The 27,967-nt window shown below is 55.2% G+C and overlaps 2 protein-coding genes across 2 annotated transcripts in view; one reads left to right on the plus strand and one right to left on the minus strand.

The window, feature by feature from the left end:
• Window positions 1-23,290, plus strand: part of ITPR3 (inositol 1,4,5-trisphosphate receptor type 3) — a 40,802-nt gene extending 17,512 nt beyond the window's left edge. Inside the window, exons 12-58 of the mRNA XM_058819452.1 lie at window positions 65-164; window positions 450-610; window positions 1,237-1,378; window positions 1,576-1,737; window positions 1,819-1,991; window positions 2,651-2,770; window positions 3,145-3,327; window positions 3,414-3,665; window positions 3,879-4,023; window positions 4,141-4,288; window positions 4,565-4,761; window positions 4,890-5,019; window positions 5,277-5,334; window positions 5,522-5,687; window positions 5,829-5,993; window positions 6,175-6,243; window positions 6,601-6,726; window positions 6,856-6,978; window positions 7,141-7,341; window positions 7,722-7,973; window positions 8,059-8,184; window positions 8,454-8,579; window positions 8,677-8,797; window positions 9,458-9,642; window positions 9,747-9,895; window positions 10,135-10,243; window positions 10,376-10,466; window positions 10,669-10,838; window positions 11,269-11,443; window positions 12,170-12,354; window positions 12,902-13,102; window positions 13,411-13,521; window positions 13,808-13,903; window positions 14,110-14,211; window positions 14,490-14,576; window positions 15,155-15,265; window positions 15,673-15,865; window positions 16,592-16,717; window positions 17,158-17,330; window positions 18,408-18,572; window positions 19,059-19,251; window positions 19,588-19,683; window positions 20,038-20,162; window positions 20,367-20,532; window positions 21,388-21,548; window positions 21,979-22,140; window positions 22,432-23,290. Coding sequence (XP_058675435.1) covers window positions 65-164; window positions 450-610; window positions 1,237-1,378; window positions 1,576-1,737; window positions 1,819-1,991; window positions 2,651-2,770; window positions 3,145-3,327; window positions 3,414-3,665; window positions 3,879-4,023; window positions 4,141-4,288; window positions 4,565-4,761; window positions 4,890-5,019; window positions 5,277-5,334; window positions 5,522-5,687; window positions 5,829-5,993; window positions 6,175-6,243; window positions 6,601-6,726; window positions 6,856-6,978; window positions 7,141-7,341; window positions 7,722-7,973; window positions 8,059-8,184; window positions 8,454-8,579; window positions 8,677-8,797; window positions 9,458-9,642; window positions 9,747-9,895; window positions 10,135-10,243; window positions 10,376-10,466; window positions 10,669-10,838; window positions 11,269-11,443; window positions 12,170-12,354; window positions 12,902-13,102; window positions 13,411-13,521; window positions 13,808-13,903; window positions 14,110-14,211; window positions 14,490-14,576; window positions 15,155-15,265; window positions 15,673-15,865; window positions 16,592-16,717; window positions 17,158-17,330; window positions 18,408-18,572; window positions 19,059-19,251; window positions 19,588-19,683; window positions 20,038-20,162; window positions 20,367-20,532; window positions 21,388-21,548; window positions 21,979-22,140; window positions 22,432-22,500 — 6,847 coding nt within the window. The 3' untranslated portion in view covers window positions 22,501-23,290. The remainder of the gene's footprint in view (window positions 1-64; window positions 165-449; window positions 611-1,236; window positions 1,379-1,575; window positions 1,738-1,818; window positions 1,992-2,650; window positions 2,771-3,144; window positions 3,328-3,413; window positions 3,666-3,878; window positions 4,024-4,140; window positions 4,289-4,564; window positions 4,762-4,889; window positions 5,020-5,276; window positions 5,335-5,521; window positions 5,688-5,828; window positions 5,994-6,174; window positions 6,244-6,600; window positions 6,727-6,855; window positions 6,979-7,140; window positions 7,342-7,721; window positions 7,974-8,058; window positions 8,185-8,453; window positions 8,580-8,676; window positions 8,798-9,457; window positions 9,643-9,746; window positions 9,896-10,134; window positions 10,244-10,375; window positions 10,467-10,668; window positions 10,839-11,268; window positions 11,444-12,169; window positions 12,355-12,901; window positions 13,103-13,410; window positions 13,522-13,807; window positions 13,904-14,109; window positions 14,212-14,489; window positions 14,577-15,154; window positions 15,266-15,672; window positions 15,866-16,591; window positions 16,718-17,157; window positions 17,331-18,407; window positions 18,573-19,058; window positions 19,252-19,587; window positions 19,684-20,037; window positions 20,163-20,366; window positions 20,533-21,387; window positions 21,549-21,978; window positions 22,141-22,431) is intronic.
• A 928-nt stretch (window positions 23,291-24,218) lies between these two features.
• On the minus strand, window positions 24,219-27,827 carry LOC131567815 (ubiquinol-cytochrome-c reductase complex assembly factor 2). The gene is made up of 4 exons (XM_058819565.1): window positions 27,673-27,827; window positions 25,501-25,575; window positions 25,088-25,157; window positions 24,219-24,402 (listed from the first exon to the last, which is right to left on the minus strand). Exons 1-4 carry the CDS (start codon window positions 27,808-27,810, stop codon window positions 24,314-24,316), a joined length of 372 nt encoding a protein of 123 aa, XP_058675548.1. The 5' UTR covers window positions 27,811-27,827; the 3' UTR covers window positions 24,219-24,313.
• Between the last annotated feature and the right edge of the window lie 140 nt (window positions 27,828-27,967).

A 27,967-nucleotide genomic window follows, 5' to 3' on the forward strand; every position in this document is an offset into this window, starting at 1 on the left:
TGCTGTCGTGTCCCCGTGGGGGTCACTTGGCAGGACACTCAGCAGGACACTGTGCTGTTGGCAGGAACTCCTACGTGAGGCTGCGCCACCTGTGCACCAACACCTGGATCCAGAGCACCAACGTGCCCATCGACATCGATGAGGAGAGGCCCATCCGCCTCATGGTACAGCCCTGCTGCCTCCTCCCTCCCTCCCTGGGCTTGTTCCCTGTTCCCCAAGAGCTCTTAGGCTGCTCCTTCCCTCCCAGCACCCAGGGAGTGAAACACCCTGGGTGATCCAAAGGGTTGGGTGGACACCAGCCTGGAGCCCACCCCAGTCACCCAGAGCCCACCCCAGCCCCTCTGATGGGGACAACTGGGTCACTGTTGTCAGCAGGGGTGGTGGCAGATGGTGGGGACACACCTGGCATGGCCCTGTCTGTGTGATGCTGCTTCTCTGTTGCTTCCCAGCTGGGCACGTGCCCCACCAAAGAGGACAAAGAAGCTTTTGCCATCGTCTCCGTGCCTGTGTCCGAGATCAGGGACCTGGACTTTGCCAACGACGCCAGCTCAATGCTGGCCAACGTGGTGGAGAAGATGAATGAGGGTTTCCTCAGCCAGAACGACAGGAGGTAAAAGGGAGATGGGGCCGTGCTCGGCTTCTCCAAGGGCTCCCCAGCAGGATGAGGCCCCTGCCTGGTGCTGGTGCCAGCACTGCCCTTGCTTCCCTGCCCACAACCCCAACTCAGAAGCCTGGCGAGGAAACCAGATAACGGCACAGCCCTGCTCTGGCCCCTCCTAGAAAAATATCCCAGAAAAATATCCTAGAAAAATATCCGAGGGGCTGGGAGATGGGCCCACGATAGGGGCAGCTGCCTTAGTCACTGTATTATTTTTAGGTGGGTGGGTTCCTGGTGCTTCCTGAGCAAACACAGATCAGATCCCTGTGGGACAGAGTGAGCGGCTCCCGCCCTGCCAGCCTGGCCCACGGGGGTGACCACAGGGGAAGAGGTGTTAAATGCATAATCCCTGGTGTAAACCACAAGCAAAGCCCCCCAGACATTCACCCTGGCACGTATAGGAACCACAGAGGCTGCAGATCCAGCCACTCCTCCATCAGGGAGTGCAGGATCAGCCAGCAGCTCCCCTGGCAGGTTTCTGAGGCTCTTTGGTCCCCAAAACCCACCAGCATCACTGCAGAGACCTGAGTCTGGGCAGGTGAGCAGCCCCAGCCCACTCACCCCATGTCCCTTTGCAGGTTTGTGATCCAGCTGCTGGAGGACCTGGTGTTTTTTGTCAGTGATGTCCCCAACAATGGCCAGAACGTGCTGGACATCGTGGTGACCAAGCCCAACCGGGAGCGGCAGAAGCTGATGAGGGAGCAGAACATCCTGAAGCAGGTGGGTGGCCCTGGGGCCCTGCACCCCAGGAAGGCTGGGATGTGTCCTGTGGAGATGTCCTGTCCTGCTCAGGGCCTCTCTGGGGGCCAGAGGGATGGAAAACAGCATAGGAAAGGGTCTGGCCTCCAGCTCATGTCCAGCTATGCACAGGGGCTGGTGTGGAGCAGGACACAGCCCTGATCTCTGCTTTTGGGCAGATCTTTGGGATCCTGAAGGCCCCATTCAAGGACAAGGGCGGGGAAGGGCCCCTGGTGAGGCTGGAAGAGCTGTCGGACCAGAAGAACGCTCCCTACCAATACATGTTCCGCCTGTGCTACCGCGTGCTCCGGCACTCCCAGGAGGATTACCGCAAGAACCAGGTGCTGGGGGGGACTCCCCATCCCGTGGGGCCTCGGGGGGACAGGGGGACATCACTCACAGCCCTTCTGTGCCCGCTGCAGGAGCACATTGCCAAGCAGTTCGGAATGATGCAGTCGCAGATCGGCTACGACATCCTGGCCGAGGACACCATCACGGCGCTGCTGCACAACAACCGCAAGCTGCTGGAGAAGCACATCACCAAAACAGAGGTGGAGACCTTCGTCAGCCTGGTGCGCAAGAACCGCGAGCCACGGTGCGTGTGGGGGCCCTGTGAAGGGGAGAGGGGAAGGGGAGCCATGGGATCTTGGGTTGCTGTTTGATAATTGCTGCCCCGAGATGCACAGGATGTCTCTGCTTCGGCCTGTGTGTCCAAAGAACGAGTCTGGACTCTTCACTTTTCTTGAGGTTGTTTATTAATTCTTATCTATAAAGTTTTCTTTCTGCCCAGCTGAGGTCTGCTCAGCGGGGCAGCCACAGGCACTCTTTGTGTGGTCCTTTTATATTACAAACTACGTATAACATATTTACACTTAATTCCCAATACCCATCACCTGTGTTAGACAGTGCACTTCTACTCTAAACCAATCCCAAAGTGCCAACATCACTGCAGAAAATGGAGAACAAGAAGAAGAAGAAAGGCTGGACACGCCCAAGTTCCTCCATCTTGTCCCCATAACCCCCATACCAAAAATCCTAAAATCTACATTTTCACCTTGTGATCATTTTGTTATTACACTATTCAAACCTATGTGACTTTCAGGTCTTCATACAAAGCTGGCAGTTTGCTCCAGGGGTCATAATCAAATCCCCAGGTGTTCTGGGCTGTGTGCCAGGGTCTCCGAGCCCCCTGGCAGGGTCCTTGTCAACTCTGGACACCCGGAGGGATGTACTGAGCTGCCTCTCCCCCAGCAGGTTTTTAGATTATCTCTCGGATCTCTGCGTGTCCAACCACATCGCCATCCCCGTCACGCAGGAGCTGATCTGCAAGTGCGTGCTGGACTCGAAGAACAGCGACATCCTCATCAAAACTGAGTGAGTGGATAAGGGAGAGGTTTTCCACAGCAGGGGTGTTTGTCAGGCGTCCACCAAAGCCTCTCACTCTGCAGCTGGAGAGAGGAGAGAAAATTCCTTGAAGGGTTCATTGGTTGGGATAAGAACCAGGAGAAATCGCTCATCAAATACATTCACAGGCGAAACAGGCTCTAGTCAGGGATGTGAATTAAGTTTATTCTTAACTAAATCAGAGCAGGGCAATGAGAAGTTAAATAAAACCCTTACACCTTCTCCCCACCCTACAAGAAAGCCACCACAGTGATGGGCCTGGTCCCACTGAAGCTCCATCAGCTCTTGAGGTGCAGCCCCTCCATCCACGGGAGCATCTCCAGATTTCCCCTTCCCTGTCCCAGGCTGAGGCCAGTGAAGGAGATGTCCCAGACCCACGAGTACCTGAGCATTGAGTACTCAGAGGAGGAGGTCTGGCTCACCTGGACCGACAAGAACAACGACCACCACGAGAAAAGCATCCGGCAGCTGGCACAGGAGGCCCGGGCTGGCAATGCCCACGACGAGAACGTCCTCAGCTACTACAGGTGATATGCTCCTGTGGCACCTCCTGTCCAGGTGAGGCTGTGAGGGTTGCAGGGCCTCACTCCCTCTCCCCCTCACCCCTGGGCAGGTACCAGCTGAAGCTCTTTGCCCGCATGTGCCTGGACCGGCAGTACCTGGCCATCAAGGAGATCTCCCAGCAGCTGGGGGTGGATCTGATCTTCCTGTGCATGGCTGATGAGATGCTGCCCTTTGACCTGCGCGCCTCCTTCTGCCACCTCATGCTGCATGTGCACGTGGACAGGGACCCCCAGGAGCTGGTGATGCCCGTGAAGTTTGCACGGCTCTGGACGGAGATCCCCACAGCCATCACCATCAAAGAGTGAGACACACCAGGGCTTGGGATGGCTCTGAGGGACAGGGCAGGACAGGGGGTGGCAGGGGAGTGTTTGTGGAGTGAGTTTGAGCCCTCAGAGGGAAGTGGGATCCATCTGTCACAGCATCACTGCTGATCACGGTGGCTCAGGAGTGCTCCTGCCAGCTGGGTGTGAGGACACTTGCTGTCCCCAGCTCACCCCCATGTGTCCCCTTGCAGCTACGACTCCAACCTCAACACCTCGCGTGATGACAAGAAGAACAAGTTTGCCAGCACCATGGAGTTCGTGGAGGACTATCTCAACAACGTGGTGAGCGAGGCCGTGCCCTTCGCCAACGAGGAGAAGAACAAGCTCACCTTCGAGGTGCGGCCTCTTGCAGGGTGTGCCACGGTCTGGCTGCAATGTCCCTGTCCCCCACCATGGATTCTCCCGCTCAGCCCCGAGCAGGGCGAGGTCTGGAGCTGCCTTGTCCTTCCCCAGGTCGTCAGCCTTGCCCACAACCTCATCTACTTCGGCTTCTACAGCTTCAGCGAGCTGCTGCGCCTGACACGGACCCTGCTGGGCATCATCGACTGCGTCCAGAACCCTCAGCTGATGATGCAGGCTGTCTACAATGATGAGGTGACAGGTGAGTCCCTGTTTTCCATGGTCTGCCCAGGGTTTTCCATGGTCTGCCCAGTGCTTTCCAGTTTTGGTGGCAAGAAAACCGGACACTGGCTTGCTGATGTGGCTGGGTGTGCTGTAGGACATGGGGTGGTGAGCCCTTGGCTATGCCAAAAGAAATATTTGGTGCCTTCTGCTCATTCTCTGATGAAGTCTAGAGCATTTTCCAGTCCAAGTGGGTCCTTTCTTGGTCCTCTGCCACCTCTCTCTCCACCCACACTAACTGTGGCTGCCTCTGCAGGGAAGAACGTGCGGAGGTCGATCCAGGGCGTGGGGCAGATGATGTCCACCATGGTGCTGAGCAGGAAACAGTCCATCTTCAGCCCCCCCAGCCTCAGCGCTGGCTCTGCCCCGGAGCAAGTGGACAGAGGGAGGAGCATTGAGAATGAGAACATTGTGGTGATGGACACCAAGCTGAAGATCCTGGAGATCTTGCAGGTTGGAGCCACAGGAATGGTGGGACCTGTGCGATGGGGGTGTGTAATGTGATTTTCTCAAAGAGGGGCACAGTTGGTGTGAAGAGGGCACTCAGTCACTTCTGGTTTCTCCTTCCCTGCTGCTTCCAGTTCATCCTGAACGTGCGGCTGGACTACAGGATCTCCTACCTGCTCTCTGTCTTCAAGAAGGAGTTTGTGGAGGTTTACCCCATGCAGGACAGCGCGGCCGATGGGACAGCTCCAGCCTTTGACTCCACAAGTAACTCTCCCACTTTGCTCCTGGTACACCCCCAGCTCAGCAGGCCCCAGGGGCTGGGAGGACGTCCACAGGTGGCAGAGGTGACATCTCCAGCAGAGGTGACATCTCCAGGAACTGCTGCTGGCAGGGCGCAGGGAGGGATGGAGTCTGTGTTTTGGTGGGAACAGAATCAGGGAGCTGGGTTGGTTCCTGTGGGTTCCTGCCAAGACACAGGGCTGGCATTGTCCACCCTTGTCACTCCCTTCCTCTCCCTGCAGCTGCAGCCATGAACCTGGACCGGATTGGGGAGCACGCCGAGGCCATGTTTGGTGTGGGGTGAGTGCCTGTCCCCATAGCTCCCCTGCCCACAGGGCCCTTCTGTCCACCTCAGCCAGGCTGGGAGCTGCAGGTGATGAGCAGGATGAGGCTCTAAAGGCTCCAAAGCTGTCCCCATCAGCTCTAAAGCTGTCCCCATCATCCTCTGAGATCCCTGTTGATGCCCAGTGCTTCCATCCCGCTCCAGGAAGTCCAGCAGCATGTTGGAGGTGGATGACGAGGGAGGGAGGATGTTCCTGAGGGTGCTGATCCACCTGACCATGCACGACTACCCTCCACTCATCTCTGGCTCCCTGCAGCTCCTCTTCAAGCACTTCAGCCAGAGGCAGGAGGTCCTGCACACCTTCAAACAGGTGACACTGAGGGGGCCTGGAGCATCCCACACCTGGCTGTGGGTGGGGGACGTGGCGTGGATCCTGGCCCTTTCCTTGGGAGGGGGATCTGGGAGTGGGATTTGTACCCCGAGCTGGAAAGCCCTGGGAATGTCACTGCAGGTGCAGCTCCTGATCTCAGCCCAGGACGTGGAGAACTACAAGGTGATCAAGTCAGAGCTGGACAAACTCCGCACGATGGTGGAGAAATCAGAGCTCTGGGTGGACAAGAAGGGCAGCACCAAAGGGGACAGCACAGGGGAGGGGAACAAGAAGGAGAAGAAGGAGGTGAGAGCCCTGAGCAAGACCATGGGATCCAGGGTGGGGAAGGAGTGGGAGGCAGGGCAGGGCTCACCTTAATCCAACACCTGATGCCTCTGCATGGGCTCGATGGGGAGGCTCCTGAGGGTCCTGTGGGGTGTGGCTGGAGGGGCACAGTGTGACCCCAGTGCTGTCGTGTCCCCTGCAGCACGGTGCTGACGAGGAGGTCATTGCTCCAGGAGAGAAGAGCAGTGAGAACTACCAGATAGTGAAGGGGGTGAGTGAGACCAAACCTTGGTGCACTGGTGGGGAAGGAAGAGGGCAAAATCCTGGGAGGGAATTCCAAGTTCTGCTGTGCTTCAGTAGAAACAAATCCAAGCCTGGCTTGCTTCTGCCAGCTCAGCACAGGGAAAAGCTGTCACATCCTTGCACTGGGGGGACTGGAGGGGACTGGGTGGGTGACAGCTATGAGGGCTGTGCATGGTACTGAGGAGGGGCTGAAATTTATGAGCAAAGCAGGGAACACCCAGAATTACAGAGGGAACACGTGGAATGCAAACCAGCCCCAGTGCTGGTGGCCATCCTGAGGGGCTCCAGGCTCAGCCCCTGCCTGCTGTGGTCCCTCTGTCCCCAGATCCTGGAGAGACTCAACAAGATGTGCGGGGTTGGGGAGCAGGTGCGCAAGAAGCAGCAGCGCCTGCTGAAGAACATGGACGCCCACAAGGTGATGCTGGACCTGCTGCAGATCCCCTATGAGAAGGTGGGTGGACAGAAACCAACTGGTCCTGAGTGCCCAGGGCAAAGGGGGCACATGGGGACCTCCCTGAGTGGCCTCCTGCCACTCCCATCCCTCTCAGCTCCGCGTGTTTCTCCTCTGTCCCCTCCTCAGGGGGATGCCAAGATGATGGAGATCCTCAAGTTCACCCACCAGTTCCTGCAGAAGTTTTGTGCTGGCAACCAGGAGAACCAGGCCCTGCTGCACAAACACCTCAACCTGTTCCTGACCCCGGGGGTAAGGAGAGGACACGAAGGGGCAGCAGCACAGGGAGGGAATTCAGCACCACTCCTGGGGCTGAGAGCACAGGATGGAAAACCCAGGAGGAGACACCAGGCAGGACAGGAGTTGGGGAGAGTTCCTGCAGCTCCCTGAGCTCACTCTGCCCTTTGTCCCCAGCTGCTGGAGGCAGAGACGATGCAGCACATCTTCCTGAACAACTACCAGCTGTGCTCGGAGATCAATGAGACGGTGCCACAGCACTTCATCCACTGCGTGGCCACCCACGGCCGCCACGTGCAGTACCTCGACTTCCTGCACACCATCATCAAGGCCGAGGGCAAGTACGTCAAGAAGTGCCAGGACATGATCATGACTGAGGTGAGGACCTCTCCTGCAGGGCAGGAGTTGGGGGTAAGCAGGATAAAGCTCTTGGAACCTGCACTGTTGGCTGCTTCCTTGAGAAGAGCCTTCCAGCCGTGCTGGATCCTCCCTGGAACCAGCCAGCCCCGTGCTGGTGGACATCTTGAGTGGCCATCAACCATCTCCAGGGGCTCAATGCAAGGTCCAAGAGTCTGTTTGGGAGTCCCACAATGTTTGACTGCACTGCAAATGCCTGATTTTATCTGTAAACACAAATCCCTGTCCCCTTTCCCAGTCATCCCCCACTGCACAGGGGACACCATTGGCCTTGGAGGCTTCTGACCTTCCTTTTTCAGAGTGGTGACCACTGAGCTCTGAGCACTGACCCTTCCCTGCAGCTCACCAATGCTGGGGACGACGTTGTGGTTTTCTACAACGACAAAGCTTCGCTGGCCACCCTGCTGGAGATGATGACAGCAGCCAGGGATGGGGTGGAGGAGAACAGCCCCCTGATGTACCACATCTCCCTGGTGGACCTGCTGGCTGCCTGCGCCGAGGGCAAGAACGTCTACACCGAGATCAAGTGCACGTCCCTGCTGCCCCTGGAGGACGTGGTGCGGGTGGTGACACACGAGGACTGCATCACAGAGGTACGGGGTGGCAGCCAGGAGGACACTGGGCTCTTCACTGATTGTCCCCTGACGGTGTTCCTGCTTCTTTCCCCCTCCCTGACAGGTGAAGATGGCCTATGTGAACTTTGTCAACCACTGCTACGTGGACACGGAGGTGGAGATGAAGGAGATCTACACCAGCAACCACATCTGGACCCTCTTTGAGAACTTCACCCTGGACATGGCCCAGGTGCGTGGGGAGGATTGGGTGGGAGAGACACAGCAGTGGTGGCTTGGATGGGGACATCTCGGGGTGGTGTCACCAAGGCTCCCTTCAAGCCGCCTGCAGGGCATGGATGCTTGTGGGACCTCATACAGCTGCCACACTTGGGGCTGGGGAGTGGTCAGGGCACAGGAGCTGAGTCACCAGCCATGTCCCTCAGCTCAGTGTGGCCCCAGCAGCCTCTGGGCAGACAGGAGCTGGCCCTGGTGCCATCAGCGTCCTCCCTGTCCTGACAGATGTGCAAGAAGAGGGAGAAGCGCCTGCCTGATGCCACGCTGGAGAAGTACGTGCTGACGGTGGTGCTGGACACCATCAACGCGTTCTTCAGCTCGCCCTTCTCAGAGAACAGCACCTCACTGCAGGTGACACGGGTGGGCAGGGTGGCAGGGGAGGACAGCACTCAGCCAAGCCCCCAAAACACAGTTTGGATGCGTGTGCTGACACTGCTGTCCCCTCCAGACCCACCAGACCATCGTGGTGCAGCTCCTGCAGTCCACCATGAGGCTGCTGGAGTGTCCCTGGCTGCAGCAGCAGCACAAGAGCTCGGTGGAGTCCTGCATCCGCACGCTGGCCATGGTTGGTAAGGAGCCACTGCCGTGCCCAGGGCACAGGGGACAGGGCCACCCTGGGCCAGCAGCGAGTAGGACACCCTGTCCCTCCTGTGAGGGTGGCAGGACACCACGGTGAGGGGCTGCCAGCTGGGGATGGGCACATTCAGCTCAGGGATGGGCTTTTGTTTGAGCTTCATCTCAGCACTTCCAGGATAATGTGAGGACAACCAGAGCCTGGGCTTGGCTGGGAGCTCCCTGGTGTGTCTCTGCCCGGACACAAAGCCAGCATTGACAGTGGTTTTCCCTGGCCAGGACTTTGCCCTCGGTGTGCAGCTGCCTGACTCAGCCTGAGGGCTCTTAGCACTGAGTCACCGTGGAAAGGATTGCTGGTGGCTGGGCTCTGGGTGGGGATTTCCCTTTGGAATTCCAGGCAGGGTGCTTGCAGCCTCCCCACGCTGGGCTTTCCCAACCAAAAACTGGGGCTGGGGCCAGTTTCCACCCTGTGAGGTGCTGTGGATGCTGGGACATGTGGGAACACTCCAGTCCATACTGCCCTGGAGGAGCTTACTGGTGTATTTACCCCAAATCTCTGCTGCAAATGAGGTGAACACTGGTGAAGGGATGCCCAGACAGGGTGGTGGGACCCAGCTGGGTGATGGCTGTGCCAACCCCACCCCTGTGTCCCTCAGCCAAGAGCCGCTCCATCGCTCTGCCCATGGACCTGGACGCCCACGTGAGCTCCCTGCTCAACAGCAGCTCCACCAGCACGGTGCAGAGGAACACCTCGAGCTACAAGGCAGCCACACGCTCCTTCCCCCGCGTGTCCACCACCCCCAACCAGTGGGACTACAAGAACATCATCGAGAAGCTGCAGGTATAGGGCAGGGCAGGGCGTGGCGGGGCTCAGGTGGGTGCTGGCATTGCAGGGTCCCTCTCCCGTGTGTCCCCTGGCTCTGAAGGGGCTGCTGTGGCTTGCAGGACATCATCAACGCCCTGGAGGATCGCCTGAAGCCGCTGGTGGAGGCTGAGCTGTCCGTGCTGGTGGATGTCCTGCACCGGCCGGAGCTGCTCTTCATGGAGGGGACAGAGGCGTTCCAGCGCTGCGAGAGCGGGGGGTTCCTGTCCAAGTGAGCCTGGGCTGGGGGTCCTGGGGGTCCTGGGAAGGGTTTGGGACCCTCACCGTGGGTGCTGGGGGTGCTGCAAAGGGTTTGGGACTCTCACCATGGGTGCTGGAGGTGCTGGGAAGGGTCTGGGACCCTCATCCTGGGCATCCCTGTGTGCCTGCAGCTGGAGGGGTGATGGGGGTGGTTCCCCCTGGGATGCCCAGGTCCCTCCCAGCTGTGTGACAATGGCTTTGCTGTGCCAGGCTGGTGCAGCACACCAAGGACCTCATGGAGACGGAGGAGAAGCTCTGCATCAAGGTGCTGAGGACGCTGCAGCAGATGCTGGTGAAGAGGAACAAGTATGGAGAGAGGGTGAGCAGCATGATGTGTGTCCATCCAGCCCCACTCCCAGGCTGGCAGAGCCCGCCCAGGGGTGCTCAGCTGGTTCTGCCCTGGCCCCAGCCTTGGCATGGGGACATTGGTGACGTTTGTTTGCCTTGGCAGGGCAACCTGCTGCGGAAAATGCTCATGAACAATTACCTGCAGAACAAGAGGTCCAGCTCCAAGGGGGAGATGGGGGATGCTGCAGGGGGAGGTGAGTGCCCCTCTCCTGCCCCTTCCCCTCAAATTCCCAGCTCCCAAACAGCGATGGGACCAGGTCTGGGCTGGTTGCCAGCTCCACAGAGGAGCAGAGGATTTGGGGAAGTGAAGGGGTGGCACTGAGATGTCCTGGCAGTGGTGGGGCTGTGCTGGCTCTTGCTGCCACAGCATCACATCCCTGCTATCCTCTGACACAGGCCAGGACCAGGACTGGTCGGCCATCGCCGCTGTCCAGTGCCGGCTGGACCGCGAAGGGGCCACCAAGCTGGTGGCTGACCTCATCATGAACACCAAGAACGAGAAGATCTTCCAGGAGAGCATCCTGCTGGCCATCCGCCTGCTGGATGGAGGCAACACCGAGATCCAGGTGCTGAGGGGGATTGGGCAGCCAGGGGTTGATGTGGGCAGGGTGAGGGTCCAGTGCTCAGCCCCAGGCAGAGCAAACAAACCTCTTGTTTGTGCTGAAATCTGATCATTTGGGTTCCCAGCTCCATGGCTGGATTGACAGGCTGTGGGAGGAGCAGGTGGTTCCAGGTTGTTTCTGGAGTTCTGCTGATGCCCTCTGCCGGGAATTCCTAAAATGGCTCAGGGCTGCAGCGCTGGTGGGGGACCTCCAGGGTTATCCCAAACCCTTTGTCACAGGGAAGCTGCAAAATGGTGAAAAACGCAGTGGGGCTCCAGCAAAAAATCAGATTATCCTGGGCAATGCCTGCAGTGCTGAGGCTGCTGCCCAGAGGGACAGGCAGAGACACTTTGAACCCCGTGGTGGGGACCTGAGCCCAGTGTCCTTTCATCAGAAATCCTTTTACAACCTCATGACGAGCGACAAGAAGTCCGAGAAGTTCTTCAAGGTTCTGCACGACCGGATGAAGAAGGCGCAGCAGGAGACCAAGTCCACGGTGTCGGTGAACATGAGTGACATTGGGAACAAACCCCGAGAGGACAAGGACGAGCCAGACCCTGGCACCAAAGGTATGGGCAGTGTCCCCTTGTCCCCTCAGGAGGGCCAGCACTGGCTTGGGGACAATTCCTGAGGAGGGGACAATTCCTATGGTGGTGCTCACAGTTGTCTCAGCATGAGGGAAGAGATGAGAATGTTGACTCTAAATTTTAGAAGGTTTGATTTATTATTTTATGATATGTATTACATTAAAACTATACTAAAAGAATAGAAGAAAGTCCATCCAGCACTGGCTTGGTGGCAGGCTGAGTTGAGGAGGGGACAATTCCTATGGTGGTGTTTGCAGGGGGAAGAGACGAGAATGTTGACTCTAAGTTCTAGAAGGTTTGATTTATTATTTTATGATATATAATTTATTAAAACTAAATATATATATAAATATATAATATAATAATATAATAATATAATAATATAATAATATAATAATATAATAATATAATATATTATATTCAGACTAAAAGAATAGAAGAAAGGCTTTCATCAGAAGGCTGGCTAAGAATAAAAAAAGAATGATAACGAAATCTTGTGACTGACCAAGACAGTCTGAGACAGCTGACTGTGATTGGCCATTAATTACAAACAACCACGTGAGACCAATCACAGATGCACCTGTTGCATTCCACAGCAGCAGATAACCATTGTTTACATTTTGTTCCTGAGGCCTCTCAGCTTCTCAGGAGAAAAGATCCTAAGGAAAGGATTTTCCACAGACCATGTGTGTGCCATATTCCCTGCAGGACGGGGAGACCCCTTCCTGCTACCTGGCACCCCTACAAGGTACCCGATGGCCGTGGGGTTCCGCAAGGGCCACGAGCCCGGGGAGCAGGGCCAGAACAACGAGATGGGGGTGACAGTGCTGATCATGGAGCCCATCCTGCGCTTCCTGCAGCTGCTCTGCGAGAACCACAACCGGGACCTGCAGGTTGGTGCTGGGCTCTGGGCTTGGGGAAGGTTGGGTGTCACTGTAAGACATGAAATAGCACCACGTGGACACGCTGCTGTTCTCAAGGTAAAAGGGGGAGTTTATTTTCTGATTCTAACATTTATAGATTTCTAAAAGTGCCACCTCCCCAATGACACTGGACAAACCAACAGTCCCATCAAATTTTTCCTCCTCTATAAAAGGATGCAAAACGATAAGTTATTTACAGAAAGTGTGTGAGAAAGTTTGTTACAAGGATGTAAATATCAGAAGGCTTAGAAAATCTTAAAAAATCAGGGCGACAGTTGGGATCTGCCCCAGTTTGGCCCCAAAATGCTGTGGCAGCCAGCAGCTCTGTGCCTCAGTTTCCCCATGTGCAGTGCTCCATCCAGCTGGGGGCTGTGGGAGGAGTTCCTGGCACGAGTGGCTGTGGGACTGAGGTCTGTAGGCTACAGGGGCAGTCCCAGCCCAAATGTCCCTCAAACTGCAGCTGGAGGGGTGTGGGTAGAGAGGGATGGGGACCCCATTGCTGGGCTCTGCTCCACAGAACTTCCTGCGGTGCCAGAACAACAAAACCAACTACAACCTGGTGTGTGAGACGCTGCAGTTCCTGGACATCATGTGTGGCAGCACCACGGGCGGGCTGGGGCTGCTGGGGCTCTACATCAACGAGTACAACGTGGCTCTCATCACCCAGACCCTGGAGACCCTGACCGAGTACTGCCAGGGGCCCTGCCACGAGAACCAGGTCTGGGGGGCTTCCCCAAACCTCACACACACCAGGGGGGATGTGGGGGAAGCAGGGACAGGTTTTGGGTTCAGAATGTGGGCAGCAGAGATCACAGGGTTCCTGCAAAAAGCAGTTGCTGATTGGCTGCAAATTGGGGGGTAAATAATGGGGGGGAAATAATGGAGTGGTGTGAATTGCAGGGAGAGGGGAGGTTTGGGGGCCCAGGGCTGCAGGCAGGGCAATGATTCAGACCAGGGCTGTGCTGGAGGGTGGAGCTGGGAGGACTGGCAGGATCTGTGGGATAACTCGTTGCCTCATTCCCCCAGAGCTGCATCGTGACCCACGAGTCCAACGGGATCGACATCATCACTGCCCTGATCCTAAACGACATCAGCCCCCTCTGCAAGTACAGGATGGACCTGGTCCTGCAGCTGAAGGTGCACAGAGGCCTGGCCGGGGTGCTGGGGTCGTGTCCATGTGTCACTGAGTGTGTCACTGCATGTGTCACTGCCAGGACTCACTGGCAGGGTCACAGAGGGTGCTGTGGGGTGAGGTTGTCACTGTAGAGGGGACCCTGCCTGTGTCAGACCCTTGGGCAGGGCTGGGGCATCTCCACCACGCTCAGATGCCCCTGGCGCAAGGGAGTTGGATAATTCTGCCCACCCCAAAGCCCTGGGCAGTGGCAGGGCACAGTTCCCATCACCAAGGGCTTCTCCTCACCAGGACAATGCCTCCAAGCTCCTGCTGGCCCTCATGGAGAGCAGGCACGACAGCGAGAACGCCGAGCGGATCCTCATCAGCCTCCGGCCCCAGGAACTGGTGAGGGAACTGGGAATGTCTGTCTGAGCCCCCAGCCCATGTCCTGGTCATGCTGCAGTTTCTGCCTCCCTTCTCCACAACCCACATCCTCTGCCCTGGGTCCTGCTGCAGTTTCTGCCCCCACTGCTGCTCCTCCTGCCCAAATCCTGGCTGCAGGGGGAAGCAGGGAGTGGGGAGGAGCTCAGTGCCCCTGTGCTGCCCTGCAGGTGGATGTGATTAAGAAGGCCTACCTGCAGGAGGAGGAGTGTGAGAACGCCGAGGTTTCCCCCCGGGAAGTTGGACACAACATTTATATCCTGGCGCTGCAGGTAGGGAGCTGTAAAAGCATCCTGCCAGGCTGTGCTCACAGGTTGCTCTTTTCCCTCCATAATTCTGCACATTTTCCCTCCATAATTATGCACATTTCCCTCCATAATTCTGCACATTTCCCTCCATAATTCTGCACATTTCCTGCAGGCAGATTGGCCTCCCTGGGGAGCCAAATGTGCCTTTGGCTGTGGGGAGCAGCCATGGCTTGCTGGCCATCCTGTGCCCCGTGTCCCCCTGCCATGCTGTGCTCACTGTCACCACCCCTGTCCCCTCCCAGCTCTCCCGACACAACAAGTCTCTGCAGCAGCTCCTGAAGCCGGTGAAGCGAATCCAGGAGGAGGAGGAGGAGGGAATCTCATCCATGGTATGGAGAGGCACAGCCCCCACAATCCGCCCTCATCCGAGGCTGTAAAAAGCCTTTTCAGAGCCCACCTGGGTTTGTTGTTCAGGATTTGATGGATTTTGGTGTTCCCCAGGGGATTAAAGAGGGAGAAACACTTAAATGCACTTTTAGCCAGACGTAGGAGCCCAGAGGTGTGTGTGCCCTGCTGTGGGGTGACACAGGCTGGTGGCCCTGGGGGGGTCCTGCCCTTCCCCACTTCCCCATTTTCCTTCAGAAAGGAAGGGCTGAGTCCTTTGCTGCTGTTCCTTGCCCAGGTACCTCAGATCCCGACAAGATTCAGCAGGAATGTGATTTCCCCGGGGGTTTTGTGAGCACTGGTTTGTAATTTGTGGATTAGCAGCACTTGGATGTAATTATTGCAGGGAATCGATTGTCTGTCACTGCGGGGAGCACTCGCACCCCTCACTGGAAGCTTTAATTCATTTGCCTTTCCCTGAAATCCTCATCAGCTGTGGGAGATGTTGAGGCACGTTGTGGGAACAGTCGGATCCAGCTTCTGGCTGGATCCTCATCCTCTCCCTTCCCCTCTCCCCATCCAGCTCAGCCTTAACAACAAGCAGCTGTCGCAGATGCTGAAATCCACGGCCCCAGTGCAGGAGGAAGAGGAGGATCCACTGGCTTATTACGAGAAGCACACGTCCCAAATCGAGGCAAGACCTCCTGCCTGTTGGCTCTCCATGAATCCCACCTGGCTCCAGACACCTCATGTCTGATTATTTTGCACCAGGAGCTGCCCCTTCTTCCCACCCCCATGCAGGAGCATTATGTCCAGGAGCTGAGGGATGAGCAGCCCCCTGGACCTTTCCCTTCTCTCCCAGCAGCAGTGGGATGCAACTGGTCCAGCAGCCTCATCCTTGCCATGGATCCCCCATTCCCACCCTCCCACTTACCCCAGCCAGGGCTGCCTCTGCTCAGGGCACTTTGGAAGCTTTTAAATGAGGGGCTGACAATATTTGGACCCTGTGGAGCAGGAGGGAGGAGGGGGAAGGTACAGCTGGGTGTGGGAAGGAGGAAAAAAACCCAGCAGCGCAGAATCTGAGGGCTGTGCATCCTGCAGATCGTGCGGCTGGACCGGAGCATGGAGCAGATCATCTTCCCCGTGCCTGGGATCTGTGAGTTCCTCACCAAGGAGACCAAGTACAGGCTCTTCACCACCACAGAGCAGGACGAGCAGGGCAGCAAAGTCAGCGACTTCTTTGACCAGTCCTCCTTCCTGCACAACGAGATGGAGTGGCAGAAGAAGCTGCGCAGTAAGAGCAAGGCAGAGCCTCCCTCCCCTGGGCTGCCCCGCTGGGAATCCGGGGACATCCTGCAGGGAAAGGGATGGAATGGCATGGCTGGGCTGCCTGGGCTCTGCAGGGCACCAAAAACATGGCAGAGTGCAGGGAGTGAGGGTTGAAATCCAGCAATGGGGCTCCTCTGTGCTCTCAGGTTTCTCCACAGCCTGAGGGGCACCTTGCTCACGTTCCCTGGGATTCCAGCTGAGGTGTTTGCCCTGGAAAGCCCTTTCAGTTGCCTTCTCCTAAGCCTGGGTCTTGCAGCTGCACATGGGAAATAAAACCTGTTTCTCTGCCCCCTGCAGACCTGCTCAGGGGCTTCCAGGGTGGAAATCCTGGCTGGAAATCCCAGGAACTGAGTAGAGGGTCACACTACAGATACTGGGGTGCAGCTGAGGAGTAGTGTAGGAGCTGTGAGGGAGGACAGAGCCAAGCTGATTCCAGGGTCTCAGAGCAGGTTTCCAGAGGGCTGGGAGACCAAGGAATATAAGCAGAGCCACTTGACAAGCAGGAATGTTTTCAAAACACTTCATGAATGGTTTGAAGAAGGTGGGAGGCTGGGTTGGTCTGGGGGCAGCAGCTGCAGAGCCCACAGGGGTCTGGGATGGCACAGGGGCTCCAGGAGGGCACAGGGGCTCCAGGAGGACCTGGTTGGCACGAGGCTGGCTGAGGTTTGTGTGTTGCCTCCTCTCCCCCCAGGCATGCCGCTGATGTACTGGTTCTCCCGCAGAATGACGCTCTGGGGAAGCATTTCCTTCAACCTGGCCGTCTTCATCAACATCATCATTGCTTTCTTCTACCCCTACGTGGAAGCCACTTCCATGGGTAAGTGCCCAGCACCTGCTGCTCCTCGGGGTGGAAGGAGCAGGTCCTTGGGCTGGATAAAGGCAGATCCTTGGGCTCCTACAACCCCAATCCTTTCTGCTGGATAAAGGATTAATCAGGATTTCAGTTTCCAGCCCTCCCACCCCTTCCTTCCTTCTCAGGGAAACCTCTCTTCTCCAGGGCTGCCCTTCCCCTGTTTGTACAATGTGGGGAGCAGTGATGGGATACATTCGGGTTGTCAGGCAAAGCCTCCATCACCTACAGTGGTTCTGAGCTCTTGGATAAAAGATGTTAGAAAATGTATCAGCAAAACCCATCTGAACCAGCACAAACCCTGCAGTGCAGCATCATCATTTCTGATAAAGAGCTCATTAGTGTGGCTGGACGGCCTGGCAGCAGCAGTGCCCCTGCCTTTAGCATCCGTGTGTTCCTCTTGCCAGGAGTGCTGGATTCCCCGCTGATCTCCCTGCTCTTCTGGATCCTGATCTGCTTCTCCATCATGGCCCTGTTCACCAAGCGCTACGGGGTGAGGCCGCTGCTGGTGGCTCTGATCCTGCGCTCCATCTACTACCTGGGCATCGGGCTCACCCTCAACATCCTGGGCGCTCTCAATGTGAGTTCTGCACCTGCTGGGGCATCAGGAACCTGTCCTGCAATCCCACAACACAGCCAGCCCCACTCCCTCCTATGCGGAGGATCATCAGCAGGACATCACACCATGATCAATATGATCAAGTGAAGCCAGTTTATTACAAAAAGCCATTTTTATACTATTCTCTATTTTTCATGCCTCAAGCTAATACATGATTGGTTAAATTCTTTTTACGCAACGCATTTTCATATTTCGGTTAATTTTAGTTAGTCTTCCTTCTTCATGCGTCTCACTGGGGTTTTCTTGTCTGTCTTTGCATCCTGAACTGTCACTGTCTGCTTCTGAGCGTGTTCTTCTCGTTTTGTGTCCTTCAAGGACATGGTGACCTTACTTCTCGGAGTTTAGTTGTTAATTGCAGCCCCAAGATGTGCAGGATGTCTCTGTTTTGGCCCATGCATCCAAAGAACGAGTCAGAGATCTTCACTTTTTGGTCTTGAAGTTGTTTGTTAATTCTTACCTATAAAATTTTCTTTCTGCCCCGCTGAGGTCTGCTCAGCAGGGCAGCCACAGGCACTCTGACCGCCCCCGAGGTGGTGTTGTCTTTTTATACTACAAACTATGTATAACATATTTACAATTACTTTCCAATACCTGTCACCTATGTTAGACAGTGAGCTTCTACTCTAAACCAAGCCCAAAGTGCCAACATCACAGCAGAAAATACAGAACAAGAAGAAGAAGAAGAAAGGCTGGACACACCCAAGTCCCTCCATCTTGTCCCCAAAACCCCCATTCCAAAAATCCTAAAACTGACCTTTTCACCCTGTGATAATTTTATTATTATACAATTTAAACTTCTGTGACTTTCAGGTCCTCACACAAAGCTGGTAACTTGCTCCAGGGGTCATAATCAAACCCACAGGTGTTCTGGGCTGCGTGCCAGGGTCTCCGAGCCCCCCAGCAACTCTGGACACCCAGAGGGATGCACTGAGTTCTGACACTTACTCAGTCTCTATGAAGGCTGCTTTGTGCAAATGTTGCAATGTCCATTGTCCTGCAAAAAACTCTCAACACCCTCCTGTTTCTGGCTGTCCCCAGCTGACCAACAAGATCGTGTTCGTGGTGAGCTTCGTGGGCAACCGAGGCACCTTCATCCGTGGCTACAAGGCCATGATCATGGATGTGGAATTCCTCTACCACGTGGGCTACATCGTGACCAGTGTCCTGGGGCTCTTCGTGCACGAGCTCTTCTACAGCATCCTGGTATGATAAATCCAGGAGCCTGGGGGCACAGGCAGCCTGGCTGCTGCTTTAGGAGCTGGAAGGTTCCTGTGACACCTCCCAGGGGCTGATTGATAGCGGAGAGAACAATTCCCTGTGCTCTAATCTTTGCATGGGCTGAGCTTTCTGCCTCCTGACAGCATCTATTGCTGTCTCTCTGCTGGTCCTGGGCTGTATCTCTCCTTCTAATCTGCTGTGTGCTTTATCTGGGTCAGCTGGGAGGCAACGTGAGCTGCTGAGGGCAGAGCCAGGGTACATGTGGCCTATTCTTGGCTCTCCTGCTGTGAATAAGTCACTCCATTCTTCTCTGCTTCCCTTCAGTAAGCTGGGAAACTTAAAGGCTTTGTGAGAAAAGTTAGTCAAGGTCTGCTGAGCGATCCAAGATCTCAGGATAAAAGGGGATATAGATAGGCCAGGCATTATCAAGAGAAGCACCCGCAGCATTTCTTTGCTCCTGGGTCCTTTCAGCTGTTTGACTTGATCTACCGTGAGGAGACCTTGTTTAATGTCATCAAAAGCGTGACACGGAACGGGCGCTCCATCCTGCTGACAGCCCTGCTGGCCCTCATCCTCGTCTACCTCTTCTCCATCGTGGGCTTCCTGTTCCTGAAGGATGACTTCATCCTCGAGGTGGACCGGCTGCCGGACAGCAAAGCCAAAGGTTGGGCAGTGCTGGGGCTCGTGGGACACTGTGGGACCCTCCACACACATCTCGGGGTGTGCTGGGTGGGGTTTTACACTGGGAGCACTGGTTTGGGGTCACAGAGGGGACAGCTTTGTGCTCGTGCTGCACAGAGCAGGGTTTGGGGTTAGTGCTGGCAGAGAAGGGTCAGCTCTGTGGGGTCTCAACCCTGAGAAAAAGCTTCAGAGCCTACAAAAAGCAGGAGGATATGAGGCAAGCTTGTCCCAGGAAGGTTGGCATCTTCCTAGGAGCCCATGGCAGTGGTTTGCTGGGGAGAGGTGCTGCTCTCACAGGGCTGGGGTCTCTTCCTTGCAGATGATCCCTTGGGGATGCAAAAGAACGTGGAGACCTTCATGGAGTCGTGCAGCAGTGACAAAATCAGCTGCTCTGCTGCACCCACTGCCTTGGAAGGTAAGAGAGCCCTGTGGAAATGCCAGCTGTGTGTGGATTTGCCAGCCAGCTGAGGAAAATCCCAGCTTTTCCAAGGCAGAAACTCAATCTGCTTCCTGGGACGTATTGGGCAAGAGGCCTGTGAATTTTGCACTGACCCTGGCATAAAAAATGTTGGGGTGGATTGATTTAATCAGAAAGGAGGTGGGAGCTGTGGGAGCTGCAGGAGCCTTTGGCTGCTGGAGGAGCTGCTGGCTGGGACATCACAACGGCAGCAGCTGCTCCTGTGTCACTGCCACTGCAGCTGGAGCCGTGCCACTGCCAGGCTCTGGTGCTGTGCTGTGCTCTGAGTCCTTGCCCTGCTGTCCTCCCCAGAAGCTGAGCCAGAGCAGTGGGAACGTGCCTGTGACACGCTGCTCATGTGCATCGTCACCGTCCTCAACCACGGCCTGCGCAACGGCGGCGGCGTGGGGGACATCCTGAGGAAACCCTCCAAGGATGTGAGTGGGGACAGCACCTGGGACTTCTTTCCTCTGCCAAACCCTGCTGCAATCACTGCTGGCCCCTCTCCCTGGGAGCTGCAACGTGTCCAGCTCCATCTCTCACGTTCTCCTCCTCCCTGGTGCCTCAGGCACAGCTGTGTCACTGGGCTGGCTGGAGCAGAGCTGTGCAAGACACCCAATTCTCCCTCTCATCCATTACAGGAGTCCCTGTTCCCTGCTCGAGTTGTCTACGACCTCCTCTTCTTCTTCATTGTCATTATCATTGTCCTCAACCTCATCTTTGGGGTCATCATTGACACCTTTGCTGATCTGAGGAGTGAGAAACAGAAGAAGGAAGAGATCCTGAAGACCACTTGTTTTATTTGTGGTGAGCACTGGGAATACAGGAATTGCCCCAAAGTTCTTCCTCCCCTCCCAGGTTGGGGGAAGGAAAAGAATTTCAGCTGGATTCTGGTTTTTATTTATCACTGCAAAACTTGAATCTGTTCATTGAGGGGTCACTGCACTGGGAGGGGTTTAAACAAGGGCACAGCTGGAGGGAAATTCTCAGAGTTGTTCCTCACCCTGCTAATGAGGTGTTAAACTAAAACCACATTGTGGGATTCTTGTGGCTGTGCATCTCACTGCTGAGACCTTCCCTTGGCCAGTTGGGTAAAAAAGCAGCATATCACTGGAGAAATATAAAAGAGAAAATGCTCTGGAATCCTTTCAGCCAGCAGTAGGCATTAAAAAAAAAAAAAAAAAAAAAAAAGAAAACCCCAGTAAATCTTTCTGCTTTTTTCCTCTAAAGATCCTCTGGGTTTATTTTACTGGGCAGAGGCAGGGCCAGCAGGACATGGGAAGAAATTGTTCCCTGTAAGGGTGGTGGGGCCCTGGCACAGGGTGCCCAGAGAAGCTGTGGCTGCCTCATCCCTGGAAGTGTCCAAGGCCAGGCTGGACAGGGCTTGGAACACCCTGGGACAATGGAAGGGGATGGAAGATCCCTTCCAACCCAAACCATTCCACGATTCTCTGATTCTGTGATTTTAAACAGAAGTTTCCTGAACCCCCAGCTGGGTCGTTGCCCCCTGGTTTGGATGTTTATGTGCTGAATGCCAACAAATTATTAAAAGCACTTAAATGTCACCTTTGGAAGGGGATGCACTGGGCTCAATTGCCTTCCACGTGTTTTCTGCTCACTCACCTCGTCCCCATCTCCTCCCTGTCCTTCTCCACCCTTCAGGGCTGGAAAGGGACAAGTTTGACAACAAGACCGTGTCCTTTGAGGAGCACATCAAATATGAGCACAACATGTGGAACTACCTGTACTTCATCGTGCTGGTGCGGGTGAAGAACAAGACTGACTACACTGGCCCTGAGAGCTACGTGGCACAGATGATCAAGGTACAGGTGCCCTCAGGGCAGCTCCTTGGCCATCCCAACCTACCTGCCCCGGGAACAAGGGGCTGGCCAAGGAAAAACAGCTCTGGGAAGTCCTTTTGGAAAATACTGGATAATGGTGCAGTGCCTGAGTTTGTTCTTTGCTGGTTTTTTCCCACGTGATCTGTTTGAGGGTTTGTCCTGTGGGTTGAACCAAGCAGGGAATGGGGCTTCAATGGGGCTTCTAGGTAAGGGAGGGAAAGGAAAGCAAGGAAAGAAAAATTTCTGCACTTGAGCCTGGGAACCCATCCAGAAATGGACCATGCATGCAAAAATGGCAGATTTTTGCAAAGAGTTTCTTTAATCCCCAAGCACAGGGAGGCTGCCTGTTAAACCCTATCTTCCCTCCTCCTGTCTGATCCCTCACCCCAACTGCCCTTGGTCACATTCCCAGAACAAGAACCTGGACTGGTTCCCCCGGATGCGAGCCATGTCTCTGGTCAGCAATGAAGGGGAAGGGGAGCAGAACGAGATCCGCAATCTGCAGGACAAACTCAACACCACCATGAAGCTCGTGTCCCACCTCACCTCCCAGCTGAACGAGCTGAAGGAACAGGTATGGAAATGGGAAATCCCCTGTATGAACCCTCTGTCCTTCCCAAAATAGCTACTGAGGGCAGGGAATGGGAGAATGGACCTGCCCAAGGCAGCACAAAGACAAGCACAGGGCTCCTGCAGTCTTTTTTGGGGGAATTGGGGACACTTGGGACACGTGGGTTTGGGAAGTGCCTCACCAGCTCAGAGCTTGCTGGCAGAGGCTCAAAGCAGCACAGTCAGACACTTGGGAAGCACATCCAAGAGCAGGAGGGCCTGGAATTGCCTCAGCATGTCCCTGTTGGAATTGCAGATGACGGAGCAGCGGAAGCGCAGGCAGAGGATGGGGTTTGTGGATGTGCAGAACACCATGAACCACTGATACAGCTCCTGCCACCGAGGGACTGCACCTGTGGCAGCTGAGGCTGCTCCTCCCTGGGCTCCAGGCATGGATTGTCACTGCCTGGGGACAATGGACCACATGGAAAGGGCTTCCCAGGCAACATCTCCCTTAGAGCTTGTAAGCAATCCCAGGAGCAGGGACTGGCTGGAGCCCACACCTGGGCCCAGGTGTTTTTCCAACACCCTCGTAGGAAGATAAACCATACAGGACTTTCATTCCTCATTGCAATAACTCTTTTATTTTGCAACTGTGGAGGGTTGTATCTTTATCTCCATGTGCTCCAGCCCCCCTCAGCTGTGGGGTAAGTAGCTGTAGGGCCGCACTATTTAACTTATTCCGAGTGCCACTTGTCCCTGTGGATATTTGCCAAGCAGCCCTCGTTATCTGCTGTGCCTGCTCCACGCTGACCCCTCTCCGTTGACAGAATTCTCTCCATCCTGTGGTGCAGGAAAGAGCAGCTGAACTCAAGGAGGTGGATTTAATTTAATTAACTTGCCAGATGAGGAGCTGAGCTTGTCCTAGTGGGAACTAAAAGTTTTTTGCCTTCTGTGGACCAAGGATCTTTGGGCAGCAGTAGTAGGAGCCTGCAGGTTTACAGGAGTTCACTGTGAAGGGGTGTCCTGTGTTTTAGTTTCATCTCTGGTGTCATGTTTTACCTTTTGTTTTGTTGTTTTGTTTTTTTTTTTAGTTGTTATCATTGTTACTTAAGAACTGAAGTGTAAATTGCCTTAACTAAATTAAATACAGAATCATGTTATAATAAAAACTTCAACGTGGTAAAGAAAGTCCCTTCCCTGTGCCCTCTGTGTGATGGGGCTGTGGAACAGAACCCCAAGCAGGGCTGGCACCCAAGGTGCTCCCAGCTCCAGGTGTTGCACATCCCCTGCCAAACGCTGCCATGAGGAGCCACCACCAGCACCAGCCTTGGTTCCTGGAGCTCTGGACCACAGCCTGCTGCAGTTTTGAATTCTTTCAGTGCCTGCCAGGAAATCACTGCTGAAACCCATAAAAAGGAGCAGCTGTTGGTGCTGTGGAGCCCTGGCACAGCTCTGCTCCAGACACTCATCCTTCCCAAGCCAGCCCCAGCTCCAAGCCCAAGAACAGACACTGATGAAAGCAGTACAGCTCTAAAAGAGAATAAAAAAGCCCATAACAGTGAAGTTGCAGAACATTTGAAATGTGTTTATGGCTCCATCTAGCAGCATGTCATTTAATCCTGCCTTCACCCTCAGCTCTGCACTAACCCACACATCCCTCTCCTCAGGCTGGGGGGGATCTGCACAGAGCTGGCTCCTCCAGCAGCAGCAGCTGATTAAAATCTCAATTAAACTCGTGCTCCACTGTCACCATGGCAAAGTCATCCTCTGTCCTCTGTCTTCTCCAAAGGAAAATAAATGTGGTGATTAAAGTTCTCCCTCCCTGGTCCCTGGGCTAACACACAAACACAAGCACAGAAAGGTTTTCACATCCTCTCTGTTCTGTTCACAAGAACATTTAAAGCTGCACCTCCTCCCTCTGGGCAGCTCCTGCTTGTTCCATTTTTTGAGATGCAAAGGGTCAGGTTTGACACCACAAAGTTCCCTTCCCTACGTTGCTCCAGCATGGATGGATGTGTTAAGCTCTGCCCCAGATTCTCAGCAGCAAAAATGGAGGCACTAAATATGAAGAATGTAAAGGATAGGGCTGAACAAAAATGCTGTTGCTAAGAGGAATAAGTGGTTTTATTCATCATGGCAACACACAGAGCTTCAGGGATATGTACAGTGGAGAAGCTGAGAGCTGGGCCCTCACTTCAACCCTCCTCGGGTTTCTTGGCAGAGAACTTTTCCTGCAGTCTTTTCCACGTCCCTTTTTTCCTGTCTTCCATCTGTCTCAGAATGTCTGCAAAAGGAGAAGGGAAACAGAGATGGGGCCAGAAGAAGATAAGCAGGCAGGCAAAGAAATGAAACCCTCTTAAAACAGCTCTGCCTTCCATCTCATTTCCTTTCCTGACTTCTCTTCTTAATGAATTTTCATTCCAGGCCTGAGGCGAGGTTGGTTTCCCTTCCAATCAATGCAGGGAGTCTCTTATCACCAACAACTGATACTCACTTTCCACGCACTGCAATCAAAGTCAGGAACTGGAGCAGAACAAAGCTGCTCTGGCTCCCAGCTCTGCCCTTCATGAGGAATGTGGTGAGAGCATTTCTGTGTGGGGCACCTGCTCCGTCCCAGGGTCTGGCACACAAGGAATACCAAGGGAATTGGAAGATGGTGAAAGAGAAGCTGAGCTCAGTGTTGGGCTGATGTAGCAAACGTGTTCCTGCTGTCTGACCCCACAGAGCCTTTGCAAACCCTCTGTGGTTCCTGACAGTGCAAAATCCAATTGATTCCTCACCCCAAAATACTGAGTTACTCCTCAACTGAATTATTCCTGAACTTACTCCTCATCCAACATCTCCACAGAACTGCAGGCAGCCCCTTGGTGCCCTCCAGTCCCAGGGGCTGAGGAGGGGTGCAAGGGAGCACCCCAAAAACCAGAATGTCCCCTTCCCCTGCCCTCTCAGCCCAAGCCCAGCAGCAGTACCTGTGGCCAGGATTGTCCTGCAATCCTCCACTGTCACCCCGGTGAAGGTGGTGTCCTTCAGGCGTGGGTACTTCCCAGGAGAGCAGCAAAAGGAGGGAGAGAGACAAAGAAGTCACTTGCAGTGCATTAAAAAGGCACAAATGTCACCAGCTGGCTCAGTCTGAAAGGTTTTAGCTGGGATTCTGTTCATCCACACCAAGAACCAGGCATGCCCTGCTCACCCAGCAGCTGCCATGGGTGACCACAAGCACAGCTGCATCATCCACCCCTCAGCTGTCCCTCAGGCACTCCCAGCACGGCTGCCATTCCCACCAACACTGCCATTCCCAGCCATGCTGCCATTCCCAGGAATCCTGCAGCAGGTGGTGGCTGCCCCCAAACAGAAGGGCAGAGGCCAGTGTCTCAGCTCTCACCTTGTTTTTGTAGAAGTTGGTGTGGATCCTGACCAAGCTCTCGTACATTTGGTCACAGGCCTCGGGGTCAGGGATCTGCAGGGGACACAAGTGTCACACAAGTCTGGTTTTGCACCTCCACAGCAAAATCCCTCCTTGTTCCAAGGGACAATCAGAATTCCCAGTGCACTGCTGGATACTGCCCATCTGCTGTCCTGCTCCAGGTTTTACCCCTCCATCTCCCACCAGCTCAGCCTGCAGGAATAACAACACCTGGGATTCCCAGAATGGATCTGAAACTCTGCCCCAACAAGATCTGACAGTGAACACACAGCCCCAGAGAACGTTATTGGCTGCTGCTGTGAAATCTGTGCCCCTCCTGCTGCGAGGCCACTGCTGTCACCTGCCTCATTGTAGGGAATCACCCAGGACAAGGTGCCAGGGCTCCCTGTAGGGGGCTAAAAATAACCTGTAATTGATTAGGGAAATCAGCACAAATGACAAGGAACAGCTTGAAGGGTAACTGGATTTTTATTTCAGCTGGAAGATCGGCACAGACCCTGCTCAGCTGCTTTCCCAGTCTACAATGTTTTCCCTGCTGGTTTTTTATTGTGGTACAATGAGGCCAGCTGACCCCAGAACTCAGTGTTGGTCCATGAATGGTTAAAATAAGAGTAAAGGTAACACAAACCATGCCAGGATGAAGTAGGAAGAGTAAGGAAAAGGTCTCTGCAGGAGAGAGGATACAGGGACAGCCACATCCCCCTGCAGGTGATCCCCAAGGCTCCATCAGATCCAGCCATTAAAAAGGTGGCACAAACAGCATCCCAACCCTGGAAATCCAGCAAATCTCATTCCATGAGATGGCTAAAGAAGCCCTGTGGCTCTAGTTCCCCTCTTAGAAGCTCCTCCTGCCAGCACATTCAGCCTCTCCACACACAAATTGCCACCACTGCTGCAGGCATCAATTCAGATTTCCAGGATCAGTGGCAGCTTTGGGATCTTGGAGCCAACTGGTGCAACACATTAAGCTGTCCTGAGCATATGGAAAAGCAATAAAACCCTTCCCAAACTGCGTGCTGCAGACTATTCTGGTCACCAGTACACGATTAGGAGCCTCTAATGGCCCCTTGAGGTCTAAAGTGCATCTCTGGAACAATGTTTTTATGCTAAGAAAGGGCACATTTGCATTCTGCAGCAACACCTCCGTGCCTGGGAAGGTCTGCAGCCAAGCCAGGCAGCAGATTCCCTAATTTATTTCAGCAGCAAAGCCTAAACTCCAACAGAATTACAGCTGGAGGCGGAATTCAATTGTACAACCACTGCATTCCATCAGTGTCAGGCAGTGCTGCAGCATCCCATCATGCCAGCCTCGAGGTAAGGACATCACAGGATTAACTGGATTCCAGCAGGGCTGAGAAACTCCCAGAGCCCTGTACCCCACTCCCACAAGCACAGCAACGGGGTTCTCCAAAGAACATGGTGTAAAGGGTGCAAGAAGTGGGTACAAACCTGGTATCCTGAGCATGAAACAGCTGTCCTGGGTATGAACCAGGTGTGCTGGGTATAAGCCTTTGTCCAGGGCACCAACCAGGTGTCCTGGGTACAAATTATCCTGGGTACAAACCAGGTGTCCTGGGTACAAACTGTCCTGGTCAGAAATTGTCCTGGGCATGCACTAGGTGTCCTGGGTACAAACTGTCCTGGGCACAAACCAGGTGTCCTGGGCACAAACCAGGTGTCCTGGGTACAAACCAGGTGTCCTGGGCACAAACCATTTATCCTGGGTACAAACCAGGTGTCCTGGGCACAAACCAGGTGGTCCCGGGTACAAACCCGGTGTCCTAGCTACCAATCATTTGTCCCAGGTGCAGCCCCGGTGTCCCGGGCACAGTTTGGAAAGCCCGCGCCCGGTATTCCAAAGCCTTCTCGGGATGTGTGTCCCAAATTCTGCCGAGCCCGGCCCGGGAGCAGCCGGGAGCAGCAGGACTCCATCACCTCTGGAGTTCCCGTTCCCTCCCAGCTCTAATATTCCATGAAGGCCCGAGCACAGCCTCCTACAGCCCAGCGAGCCCGGGGGCAGAACCGCGTGCGAGCCCCGAACCCCGGCCCGGCCCCTCAGAGCCCCCTCCGGGCCGCTCCCCGCGCCCTCCCAGGCCAGCGCCGCGGGCGTGCCGCCCTGCCGCCCCTCACCGGCGTGTTCTCGCCCTCGCGGAAGGCCTGCGCCACCTTCTGCCGCAGGAAGGAGCCCAGGTCCCGCTGCTGCTTGGTCTCCTCCACCGGCCATTCCTCGCAGAGCCGCAGGAAGCGCCGGTACCGGCTGGCGGCCATGGCGCCGGGTCACGTGCGCCGGGAGGGGGGTCACGTGGCGCCGCCGCCGGGTCACGTGCGGCCGCGGCTGGGCGGGAACGCCTGAGGGGGAAAAGTCCTGACAGGGGCGGCGGGTCCCAAAGCGCGTTCGGTGCCCGACTTGTCGGCAGCCCAGAGC

The sequence above is a fragment of the Ammospiza caudacuta genome, chromosome 24 (genome assembly GCF_027887145.1).
Source record: "Ammospiza caudacuta isolate bAmmCau1 chromosome 24, bAmmCau1.pri, whole genome shotgun sequence".
NCBI lineage: Eukaryota > Metazoa > Chordata > Aves > Passeriformes > Passerellidae > Ammospiza > Ammospiza caudacuta.